Genomic DNA, 13,342 nt, shown 5'->3' on the forward strand with positions numbered 1-13,342 from the left:
GCATAGGAAAGCTGAATTATCCATCGCCATTTTGTATATTCTAAAATATACTGACATAACATTTCAGAGCCCAGAACAAAGCTAAATCCCCTCAGAGCATCCTCAGACTGTGAGGTCACCATCCTACCATTATATAAAACATGACCTTAGCATTGACCTTTTTCTTGCCTAATCAAAATGATGCAGAAAAGCAGCTTTGCTTTGAATCTTCTATCCAAGTGCTAAACTTCGACATTCCATGAAGTGGAAAAGGCAGACTGTGCCTTCCTTAAGAATCCAAGTGCATGGGAGGCAGAGGCAGGCAGATCTCTGTGAGTTCAAGGCTATCCTGGTTTACATAGTGAGACCCTGTCTCAAGAAATAAACAAAAAATAAAATTCTCTTCTGTTTTTACATTAATAAGCCCTTGATTCATCTGGGGTTATTGTAGCTAAAGTTTCCTTATGAAGAAACTTCTACCCCATTTTAAAAGCACATATGTATCATATTGTAGACAGTTCAACAAGATAGTGGACTATGTCCACTACTGCATCTTGGCAAAGAAGTGGTTATCGGAAATAAATCCCTAGCTTTTACATCATCAACCAAGGAGGGATTTTTCTGAATTAACACTGATGTTTATTAATAACATTTTACAATAAGAACTTGTTTGCTTTTTAAATAAATTTAAATACAGTATGAATTTTCCACATCTCAGAAATACATTTTCTTGTCTCTGCCTTCATTCCCTACAAGGTCTGTTCTAAAGACCGACAAGTTATAGGCAGGTAACTAACCTCAATATGTTTTCCCACTGGCTTAGGATCTTTCTTTCTTTTCAAAGTACTGTTAGGGAGGGCTTCACATAGTGCCTGCCATAAGAAAAATATGTTCTGGCAGACTTTCTCCAACTTGCAGCTAAGAAGAATTTACATCATCCAAGCCTATTATAAGTGCAGAGTAAAAGAAAGAAATCTCTAAATAGATTTTTGTTCTACTTTCAAACTCTGAAGCTAGGAGAACACAAGTGTTTCACTTCAGAAATGAATAAAGAAAGCATGATTTCAGTACACACACACACACACACACACACACACACACACACACACACACCTTTCTTTTTTGGAAACTGTACATAAAAGAGCACTATTTTTTTGGCACGGCTGACCTGCAGAGATATGGAGCTAAGCACAGTTCTGAATTCACTCACTTTGATATGCACACATGATACGCAATTAAAATCTCCATTCACATTCCTGCCTGCTGTCAATCATGAGGAAAGCCTTTCTGACAACGCTCAGCGAAGCGTACCAGTGGACGGCTCCACAGGAACTTAAACAGTAGCAGCTTTGCTTACTAGCAAGAACAGGCTCTGTTCTAAGAAATCATTAGGCTCTGAAGGCCAAACTCTTTCATTAAAAATGAAAATGTCAATAAGATTGTATCTGGAAAGCTATGCGATCTCACATCTAGAAAACAGAAGCTATGTTAAAAAAAAATTCTAGCCTTTACAACTGGAGGAATCTTTAAAACCCCCTTTTCCTGCTTAGAACTATGAGCAATGATCCTACAGAGCAGAATGCTAAAGGAAACTCTTTCCTATTTCTACTTCATTATGAAGGGTTTGCAGTTGAATTCTAAAATTTTCAAAATAGATCAGGACTCCACATCCACATGAAAAGTGACCATCCAGTTTATCAACCAATAGGGAAGTGACTTTTGTAATCATGAGAAGAATATGTAGCAGGTGAGAAATACTGTACCCATCAAAAATCTCAATTTATAGAGCTCTACAGAAAATGTTATGCACATAAATTCTTTCCAGATGGACCTGGAAAGAACTCTGCTCCTGCTCATAAGTTAGCTTCTGTTGAACATCGAACCAAAGGCTGTGTGTCCTTCCTAATAGTGCATTAGTGTGCTTTAAAGTACTAAATCCACAAAGTGGTGCAGGGAAATTGAACACAGGGGGTGCTTGTTAGTCTGCTGCTGTGCCTGTTGTGAACAACTAGCCTTGGATTACAAATTTGAACAAGTTAATACTATCAGATGTTGAAATATTTGTCTCCTTACTTCTCAGGCTCTGTAAGTCAGAGAACGCTTGCATTCTGACCATTAACAGTCATGACAAATTGCCTTGCTAATGAACGTTACACACTGTAAGTGCCATAACTGATTAAAGTACAATTTCCCACTACCAGAGAGAGACAGAGAATTGGGGGCTCCAGCAGTGGGTGACTCTGATACTCTGCCAACAGGCCTCCAGGGCTCAGTGAGATGTTTAGAAAAACACTCTCCATTCCATATGATCGAATTCTAAGAGCCTATGTGTATACAACAGGTTTTTAAACAGCTTAGGTTTGAGCTGATGAGCCATGAAAAATAGATGTGTCTTAACTATTTGGCCTCCTTGCAAGTATATGCTAGAGAATATTTTTACTGTGGGTTTTCTTTTCTCTTGCTCTTGCTTTCTTTTTCCCCACCCCCCAAACATTGCGTGTGCTTTGCATTTCACATAAAATCTTTCTTTTGTCAGTTCCTTTGTTGGTGCAAAATTGGCAGCAGTTCAAATTCAAAGTACTCCTATTCATTTACTGACCAATGTCATTGTAGTTCACATCAGCCAGGCAGCTAAGCTCTACAAACATAAAAGACTTGCTCTACCACTGACGAATAATGTGTACATTTTTACAGAGCTTAAACCTTAATGCTTTCCCTGAAACTAACAATACAGTATATCTTATCATTCCCCTTTCACAAGCAGGCAGCTGCTGAAACGCTTGCCACTTCAAAATATCAATTGCTTGCCAGAGTTGTCCTCAACACACCCTGTCAAACTCATGTATACTGTTTGCAAGGAAAATGGTGCAGGGCTGAAAGCTAGAAATTGTGTCAAATTCTGCTGTAAGGGTATGATGTGCAAAGAACAATGTATGACAACCGTAGAGACTACAAACAATGGCACTGAGCCAGGGACTTCATAGATCACAACTGTGCCTGTACATATTTGATTTTAGGCATTATATATTTAAAGCATGACAAATGCACCATTGTACACTGGGTTTCCCCCATGAAAGCTCCTCCCACTAGCAGTCTTGATGATGGGAACACAGTTTTGTTTTGTTTTACTCCTCTGAAAATGTTTAAGGTTCTCTCTCTCTCTCTCTTTCTCTCTCTCTCTCTCTCTGTGTGTGTGGGGGAGGGGGGTTGTCTGTCTGTCTCACTCATACACATACTCACACTCAAGATTATCAAAACAAATAACAAAAGCCAGAAAATGAGGTCTTATTCACTTAACACTTTGTCTTTTCTCAAAGGCCACAAAAAGAAGAGTTACCTTACATGAACAGAAGGCAAGGAAACAATTAGACTATCATCATGCCTATGAATTGTTGTCTGCCTAATTTTAATGTAGATAAATGCTGGCTTACTGATTTGCACAGTTTTCAAGCAAAATGAAAATCCCATGTGAATATAATCTTTGTATGCAGAAAATATGGCTTAGGAAGCTTTTCCTAGTATTGTTTCCCTATGCCAAAAGAACAATTAAGAAAACAATATTTTCCTACTGCCTCAGGTCTATGGACAAACAATTAATTTCTCTTTATATTATAAATATCTCTTCCCTTTGCCTGATTTACTGAGTACTTGAAATAATTCCAGTTACATAAAAGCTGTTTTACTCTTAAATGTCTCCTTAAATAACATGTAAAGTTTGACTCTTCTTACTTTCGTATGCACCTTCTTAATTACAAAGTGGCTCATCGGACACTAGTTCAGTAAATGAATGTGGAAATGGAAATATGTTTATGGGAGAAGATTAGTATGAATATATATTAATCTCTTCTATGACCCAGCTTAGATTACAAAACCTTTATCACCCAAGTAGCTTGGAGTGGAATTAACTGACTAGAGGCTATGGAAAATGAACGGATACACTATGAAGGTCTTAATAAATATTTTGGAAAGAGTCTAGGTGGTTTAGGTGCTTAGGGGTGCTGACCTTTGCTGTGTTGATTAGCAGGACAATGATGCATTATTAACACGCAGCAGCTGTACCTGAACTGCTACCATGAATATAATAGCCTTTTATAGCCATCGGGGGAGTGAGTAGGAGGCCTTTATTAACCACCAGACATGATTAGCACATTATGTGAACTTTAACAGGCAAATTATCTCTTATTGAAATATAATGTTGGATATAACTAATTGTAAACATGATTTTCAAAATGTCTCAGTGATATATTCCAGTGTCTTAGTATCACTTGGCTCATTATTGGTTGGTAATGGACAAGAAAAACATGTTTCATTGTGGAATTAGAGGCACTCCCCAAAAGGCAGAGTGATATACACAAGCCTGACTTTAAAATTCTCTAGTATTACAGGATCAGTGATATTAGCATGCATGAAAACTTTCTTTTCTCCAATTAAGGAAGACTGTTCACAAACTGGAAAAGCCACGCTGGGATTTCCCTCTGCCTTCTTTTTATTACTTTAAGCAGTTCTTAAAAGATTAGTTTTGCAGTAAATTTTTTAGAGTTACCTTGAAAAATAACAGCATAATTTATTTCAAAAGCTTAATTTTGGGAGAGGAAAGATTATGCCATTAGCCTTAGTAACTGAACATAGCTCTGAGAGTCCATTATGAGCAGTCTTTTTATGCCCGAGCAGAAAGTCATTAACATAAAATAAATCATTAGCTTTGATATTAAGCTTTTACTATCTGCAGGTTTCTATGATTAATGTTCATGACTGCATCTGCCAAACGATAAAATATACTTTTGTTGAAAGGTTATCTTGCCTCTTTATTATTAACATTTCTCTTTATACAATTGTTACTAGCATTTTAGGCTAAAAAGTACTGACTTGAAAAAGAATTGGTGTTTACCATGCTGACAAGATATCAATGCCTGCAAAACTTCCCTGCCTATTCTCTATGTCAACCATTTCATTGAGTTAAAGACTTACGGAAACCAGACAGCACACAGTCTTCTAACATAACTGTAGTTTCTGTAGACCTAGCTGACCCATTTGCTAATTCATTATTCAAAAAATATTGTAAATATCTGACTTGTCTAACAAAGGAAAGGGCAGAGAGGTGGCCTAGATTCCCTGAAGTCAGGAACTTTCCTTGTGAGTTGTTCTAACCCTTTATCCCATCTTCTGACACTGCAGATCGGCACCTGTCCCCACCTTTCTCAGCAGGTAAAAAGCCTCTGACTATGGAGAAGAAAAAAGAAAAGTTTCCCAGAGAGGTTTACCAATATTTGAGGAAAGGGATCACCAACTGCACCCATGCAGATGCCATCTTTCTTATTCTCTCTTTTGCCCTCCAAAGATATTATCTCTTTCACTACCATCCAAAAGATTCACTAGTCTGAAACTTTAGAACAGTTCCATCAGGGTAGGAGAAACAGAAATGAGACGAATCTCTTTTTACCAAAGGATCACAAAACAATTCATTTCTATTGACTTCTAATTCTCATAAGGCTCAGTGGATTCCAATAGAAGTTATTTTCTTCCCTGGACACATGGAAGAATGAGACACAAGGTTTTAATATCAGAACTTGGAGCCAGTCTCAGAACAAAGTTAGGTTTCTCCAGACAATGACAAGCAGAGCAGGAGGGAGACACACCCTCTCAGGATTGGGTTTATTTTGCCTAGAGGTAAATGAAACAGGCTTATGAGGTCTCATCCCAAACTACCAACAAAAAGAAATCTTTTCTTGAGAAAGGCCTGGAGTTTTCCTCAGAAAGACCTACTTCTCTAGTCTACTAGGTTATAGTATATGTCCAATTAAAGCCCTGGCATTCAAAAGCATCTTTTCCCCTGAAATATGGCTAAGTTTCTTAAAAGGGAGTAATCACTGGGGATTCCTAGTAGCTGTGATGATTTCCTTAATTGCTGTTCTTGTATACATTGATTGATGGAGTCTGCCAGTGAGGATAAAGTCTCCCATGCATTTATGGCCAGAAATAGACTGAGGACCATAAGAAACACAGAAACACACTCACAAACTCAAACTCATTTATTACACAAATACTGTGCACTCACAGTTTCTCTGGAGAGGCACTTACAGTGGCATCCATGACCTCAATCGAAGGACATTTGATACAGAAGATTATTTCATCACTATTATGGGTCAGACACATGAAACTTGTAAATACACGTGATTTCTTGAAACATACCATGTTTTCTTAGCCACTGGCAAAGGTTCTTCTCAGCCAAACATGCCTTTGTTTCATTAGGAATCCTTTCAATATAGATTTTGTAAAAGGCCACAATTTAAGGATGAGAAGCAATAGACACTTGGCTAAAGCAGGAAAAAAAGAAAGAAATGGACAGGATAAAATACCTCATGGTACCACGGGTGTCGTAACTTTTGGGACTTAAATACACATCAGTGATGATTTTTTCCTGAGTAAAATAGAAACCTTAGACTGATTTCAAAAGTTATCTTCAGACTTTTTCATCAAGTGAGGCAAATTCTTAAGAGATCAAGCTGAGGAGGGCTGGGGAAATCCTGCTCCCTCCATCGTGAAAGAACAGAAGTTTCTTCCTGGGAGGACCTTGCTCCTGCCTATTCTGCTAACTTGATTGTCCAAGCACACAGTGATATAGTGTCCCTGTTCCCAACAGAAGGTGCTAGGGAAACACATGCTAAAACCAGGAGAAGTTCACACAGGTTAATGCAGATTGCACATCACCAAGCATGATGGAAGTACAGCTGTAATTAACAGGCTGTTGGCACTTCCATTATAAACCACATTTCTAAGCAGTCTATAACTCAACTGTTTTTAATGAGAAATTGCTCTTCAGAATAAAACTTGGCATAGACAAATTAAAACAAAAATTCTCAAATTCATTAGAGCAGATATAAGCTGCATCATTTTAGCATGCCAGGTTCTACTAAAGTAAATCACTACTAACCAAAGATAATCAGGGAGTACTGATTCAGAAAACACCTCAAAGTGAAGGCAAATCAAAAAAAAAATGGTATCCTTAAAATTGGTAAAAATTAAACATTCAGTTTAAATAAAGAAAACAAACAAGTATTATGTCTAGACACTTCAAATGAAAGCTTCTTTCAGGCAAGAACTATGGTTGGGATGATTGGGGGCGGGGTCCCAGTATCTATGGTTATGGTGGATTGCAGTCTTCTTTTCCTTACAAGTATCAACTCTAGGACTGGGCTGCATGGATTTTTTCTAAGCAAAAGTGTTTAATCAACTTATGATTATCAATAGTTCAAATTTATTGAGACATGAAACACAATTCCTACTTAGGACTTCCTGGAAAAACTTAAAATAGTTAAAATTCAGAGTGATCACATGATCTAAATGTGATGTAATTAGTTCAATAAACTGCACAACTACCTCTTTCCATTTTAGTTTTTTAGTAGTATAGGAATATGAACAAATAATAAGTATTTTCTCTCTGGAAGAATAACGTACTTAACCTACTGTATGTGCCAACTGAGGGCCATGATCCCAGCTTTGTTTTGTTTTGTTTTTTGTTTTTCAAGACAGGGTTTCTCTATATAGCTCTGGCTGTCCTGGAACTTGCTCTGTAGACCAGGCTGGCCTTAAATTCTGAAATATCCTGCATCTGCCTCCCAAGTGCAGGAATTAAAGGCCTGTGCCACCACTGCCTGGTCACAGTCTCATTTTTATACTGTTCTGGAGTCCAACAGAAGCTTTCTTGCTGAAGATGAACTTCATGGAGCATGTCTCTAAACTCTAAGCTTATTGGGTAGTAGGAAGAAGACAATGGCCTAGAAAAAAATAGTCACAGCTACTTTTCCCCTACAACACCACATCTGGGCTTCTCGGCCTATTACATTATGACTGTAGTGTTGGGGTGGATAAGGTATTTTAAAAATTAAGTAAATGCCTCAGTTCTAATTAGCCATACAATACAACAGGCGTCCTTCAGGAAGAACGGATAGCTTACCATGATTATGGTAATGACAAAGTTAACAGGAAGGGAACAAGGCAGCCACAGCCATCAAGTCAAAGGCCCCCAGAAGAGAAGTGCTGAGAGAGAGAGAGCACACCTCTCGGGAGCTGAGCTCAGGATGGGCAGGGCAGCGTCCAGGCCAGGGTTGTCCAAAGAGTGAGGGCAATGGAGAGGACACCCAAACACACCCTCTCCTCTAGAGTCCTAGGCTATCCCACCTGAAGGGAGCCTATTACATGTACAAAATAGTGTGAAAAGACTACAAACAGCCCATGCACCAAACCAGCATCAATTTCCCTACTTCCTCTGGCTTCAATTTTATTTTTATTGCTGTCATGTTCTTAATCTCTTTGCAAGCACATCACAAAACATAATTTCAATCCCACAGTACATATTCAAAGTAGATATTAAGTACTACTTTAGATTTTATACCTAAGCTATCAAGTCTCCTTAGTATTATCATCCAGTAACTGTTAAGATATACAATAAATTTCAGAATATTAAGCCACACATGTTATGTTAAAAATATCACCTCTGTAGACCTTATAAGTGCAATTTTAGCACATTTGAAAACTGGAATTGGTGACACTAAAATATCTCACAAAGTCAAGATAACTACATTTAAAGGTTTTTGTATGCTATCAGATTGAGTGCTCTAAACTATATGATTTCTTAGTTTATGCTCTTTCTTGCCTAAATAAATAAATTCATTATCCATCTTGTAGAAAGTTCCAGCCTGTACAACTCCCAAGGAAGCTTTGATTATACAAATGATGTACAGATCATCAGTACAGATAGAGAGACAGAGAGATAAAGATAGATATCGATAGGAATTCTAGTAATTATGGACAAGACTAATGAATTCTGATGCTCTAAATTGCCTACAACTGTCCCCTTCTTTCCCTTCCATCCTCTTCCTTCCTGTTTCCCCTCCTCCCAGCTTTCTCTCTTCTTACATCTATTCATCAAAAATAGGAATAATGGCTCCATCTCAGTGTGCTTACAAGTCCTGTATTTTAGGCATGATGTGGTCTGCCACATTAAAGCACAATGCACAATACAATAGAAGAAGAAAAATAAATCCAAAAACGATTTCATAGAGACTATGATTAATATTGTTTTACTCAAAAGTTATCTCAGGTGCAACATCTGTCCACAAACGATCCTTCTTCTTGAATTTACATGGAAGAAGTATTCACTTGCCATTTTCATTGCAATCAAAAGCACAGAATTCCAAATGACGACCAATCTTTACTTTGTAGGTGACTAGTATTAAGCCCAAGTTTATGTGTGATCTCCCAGTTTTTAAATCCACCAATGGAAGACTCAGGACATGAGCCCATAAAAGCAGCTTCTGGGAACAGTAAACCCTATGATTCCCCTCCAACTGCTGGCTGAGGTCAGTATCCCTATCATTAGCCAAGCCATAACATAATTGTATTACTGATCCTTATGTGTGGGCAGATACTGAGCAATAACTGAATGCACCACATCATTGCAAAAATGAAAACAGTGCCATGTCTTTATACCATTTTAGCATAAAATCAGTGAAAACAGTCTTTAGAAATGACACTGCACTAAGAGACTGAAAGCTGTTATCACTCTGTAGGTATACGTTCAAACTGATGATTTGACATCTTCAACTAGAACAAAAAAAAAAGAACTATATTTTGCTACTGAACTCTAATCCAGAGCTCATTTAATCTAATTTCTTTTGGTAACATTCAGTTCAATTAAAGGATACACTGTTACTTAAAATAGTCTAATTAGATGAAACTCTGCTCTGGTACCCATCTTTCAATGTCTACAATAGAAGTATGCTTTCAGTTGCAAGAAGTGAAGGCTGTTTCCTCCAGTTTGCATGCTTCTGGCCAGTCTCTGAGCTCCATTGCTCTTTCAAAAGCTGACCTACATAGAACATACACCACGCCACCAGTTCTGGCATATGGGAAGGGATACCTCACTCACTTGCTATAACCGACATCATTTGCCTTGTTCCCCCAATGGGCTACGTGAAAGTGAAGGCCAGTTTGCACTGTGATATGTTCATCATGCACTGGATTCTTACAAAAGAGCACTGGGTTAAACTGCTTCCAAATGTGCCCCCTACAGGGTTTATTAACTGAAAAATCTAAATAGTGTTTTGGCAATGTACAGAGCAGTGGGGATGGGAAGTGTCAGCGAAGTAAAACAACCACATTTCAATGCAGAAAAGCTCAGAAAAAGGATATTCATTTTCTCAATTAAGGTCTCTTCTGACACTGAGAAAAAAAGGCCACCGGAAAACTATATTTACAATTGTAAGATACTAAAGCACAGAAAGTTATGGTTCTACTGAGACTTAGCACAGCAACCTTAAACAGTACAGTGTTGACAGGTTTAAAATAAAGATAATTAGTAGTTTATGATCTTACCAAACTGTTAAAAACAAATAATCTAAGAAAGTGACTGTTATTTCTAATAAACAGCAATTCATTACACCTCAGAAGGAGAACAGGTTTACTTTGTAATCTTGTCTCTATGGGAAGTCTAATTCAGCCTGGGTTTTGCTACATATAGATACAGGTTTCTTTTTTTCACTTTTCCAAACTTCTCCCCTTCTTTCGCATCTCTACACATTACTGCAGAATGTGCACTAATTGACTCAATCCCAAGCAATTCAAACAGTGGATCTAGGCAGGAATTTTATACCAATGCAAATCACGATGAGAGCAGGAAACAAGTGCCCGAGCTTTGTGGGACCTTGCAACCTTCTCAGTACATTTAATACAGTCAGGGATCAGTGACAACTATGTTTGATAGACTGTGACCCAGGGATGGGCAGGAGAAGAGTCCCTGGAGAAACATTTCCATGAGGTCTTTTTCTATGAGAAGAAACAAGTCTTATGACTTTGCATCTTTAAAAATCCATTATTCTCTGTGGAAGTTAAATAGGAGACCTGCAACTAGTCTAGAGAAAGGGCGGCTGATTTGCATTTAAAAAGAACAGTTTGCTTCTTACACACAGGATGACTTAAAAGGAGCTTCAGTGAGCTAGTAAAGAAATGGTGAAGACTTTCAAAATTAATTTATTCAATTCACAGCACAACCCTCTAAAATTATTTAAGACACTTAATTGGAAAATGATTTAATATATTGAAGCAATTCCTGATTTTCCAAAGCATTTAACTCTTAAATTAAATTTGACCCTACTTTCACAAGAATGACGAGTGAAATGTGTATTCAAGTCATTACCTTCCTTTTTGGAGCCTAAGTCACTGATAAATGTAATAAGACTTGTATAGTTTTATTGTCAAAATGGTACTGATTTTTTTATTCTGGTAGCAACTACAGAACAGGTCTTTAATCTCCAAGACAGACCTGCTACTTTAAAGAAAAAAGTATTCTTGTTATAAAGCGAAATAAAAAGTAACAAGCTTTTTATTTTTAAAAGGGTTTTAAAGTCAGAACAGATTTTAGACTGCAACAACAGCGTTGCCAGCAAAGAGTAAAACTTCATCGCACAAACTCCTTCTGTGTTTACCGAAGTTCCCAGTACCTTTCAACTTGTATCTAACTCAAGAGCTTCTTATGTGTATGAGTGTTTCTATTTTACCCCCTTCCCTAACTTCTAATCTCCTTTGCACACACCTTTTACTGAGTATTAAAGTGGACAAGGAACCCAGTTGCTTCTCCACGGGGGGTAATGTCTGCATAACTCACAGTTTCTCTCTCTCTCTCTCTCTCTCTCTCTCTCTCTCTCTCTCTCTCTCTCTCTCTCTCTCTCTCTGTGTGTGTATGCGTGTGTGTGTGTGTGTGTGTGTGTGTGTGTGCGCGCGCGCGCGCGCGCGTGCGCGGGTGTGTGTGTGTGCAATAACCAAGACTGAGACCTGAGAACTATTAGCCTGTCTCATGTTAGAGAACCCAGGGACCAGGGGTATAGCCCACTAAACACCTCTACAACACATGTAAAAGTGATGACTCCCCAGGAAACAAATGCTGGGAATCCCAACGACGTTTCCCGGGAATTCACCTACAGGTCGATGAGAAGTGCCTGAAGGGATTGGGAGAATTGGGGGAGGGGGGGCGGTATTATCCAGGCAGAACTGGGAGTCCAAAAGGCCAGCCACGTTTTTCAGAGAACTCTCTCCACCAGCCTCTGTTGGCCAGGACTACTTCGACATCTCCAACAAGACCCAGGCGAGGACAGCTGTGGCCTGTGGCTGCTCCTGGGAGAGGATCCCTCCGTGTTCCTCTCGGGTTTTGCATGCATGAACCCAGGAGAGTAATACTTTCCTAGAAACCCCTGACTGTCCTGTCCTTTGGCCAAGCCGATCTCTGGAGCAGTTTCGGCCAGTGTCCTCTTTCTGAGTTACCAGCATGAAACGCCTTTCTCCTGTCCCGGTGGCCCTTGTACTGGTAGTCAACAGACTCTAGTGTAGCCCAGCTTCAGCCTGGGGACCAGTGTCGGAGCTTTATATTTGAACGCAAAGCGCTACCTTGGCTTCCAGTAAACTTGCTATTTCCGCGCACCCCAAGCGGGAGCTGTTCCCTCAAATCATAATCCGACTAGCCCACTGAGCTCTGGGCCACAAGGGCCAGCGTCGGAACTCCGGCTCTGCTGCCGGAACAGAAAACAAAAGAGTTATAGAATAATTTTCACGGGAACGCCGGAGCCTCGGGGGTCCGGTACCCCGACTCCTGGCTGCTCCTCTGGCAAGTGACCCGGAGCAAGGAAGCGATGCCACGAGCCCCCGCTGCCCAAGAAAGGCAGGGAGAAGAAGGAACTAGAAAATAAACTGAATTCACCTACTCTGCCTCAGTTCCCGGACCCCAGACACACCCCCAAAGTATTCCGTGTGTTTTCTCTCTCGATCGCTCTCTCTTTTTTAATGTCTCCCGAAAAACCTAAGCAGGGATCCTTAGTGGCGAACAGCAGGAAGGAAAGAATCCGAGCAAATCGTGTCACTTTCCGCACAATCGCGTTGTTTGGCAAACCCCGGGAGCTGCTCCACAATATTTACTACCCGAGCGCACGCAGCGCCGCCGCGGGCTGCGACCGAGCGCGCCCGGGACGGGCCTCCGCGAGCCGGCCCTGTCCGCCCTGCCGGCCCCAGAGCGGCCCGGCCACCGCCGCCCCCCTCCCGGGATCGAGCCGCCAGAATCGGTGCAGACAAAAGCAGAGCGTTCACCTTGTTGCAATAGTAGGGGTCCAGGCAGGGAGAAGGTCCCAGACAGGGAGCGGCGGGAGCAGCAGCGGGCTGGGCTGGAGGTGGATAAAATCTTACGTCCATTTCACTCTCACATCAAGCAACTCCTTTTCTTTTCCTTTTTGAAAAAAAAAAAAAAAAGTGCTCAGCAAAAAACAAGCTTAGACGGAACAGAGAGAGGCGTCTGGGCTCAGGAGGAAAAGAAACACCTTCC

At 39.9% G+C, this 13,342-nt stretch overlaps 1 protein-coding gene across 3 annotated transcripts in view; it reads right to left on the minus strand.

The window, feature by feature from the left end:
* Tox (thymocyte selection associated high mobility group box) overlaps positions 1-13,342 on the minus strand; it is a 313,402-nt gene that overhangs the window by 299,184 nt on the left and 876 nt on the right. For 2 of the 3 annotated variants that reach the window (XM_052718877.1, XM_052718876.1), the window contains exon 2: positions 13,111-13,246. In XM_052718877.1, coding sequence (XP_052574837.1) covers positions 13,111-13,212 — 102 coding nt within the window. In that variant the 5' untranslated portion in view covers positions 13,213-13,246. Of the gene's footprint in view, positions 1-13,110; positions 13,336-13,342 lie in introns of those variants that run through there. The other variant, XM_052718878.1, reaches the window with a different exon arrangement.

This window comes from Peromyscus californicus, unplaced genomic scaffold (genome assembly GCF_007827085.1).
Source record: "Peromyscus californicus insignis strain IS unplaced genomic scaffold, ASM782708v3 Scaffold_5__1_contigs__length_169319896, whole genome shotgun sequence".
In the NCBI taxonomy this organism is placed as follows: domain Eukaryota; kingdom Metazoa; phylum Chordata; class Mammalia; order Rodentia; family Cricetidae; genus Peromyscus; species Peromyscus californicus.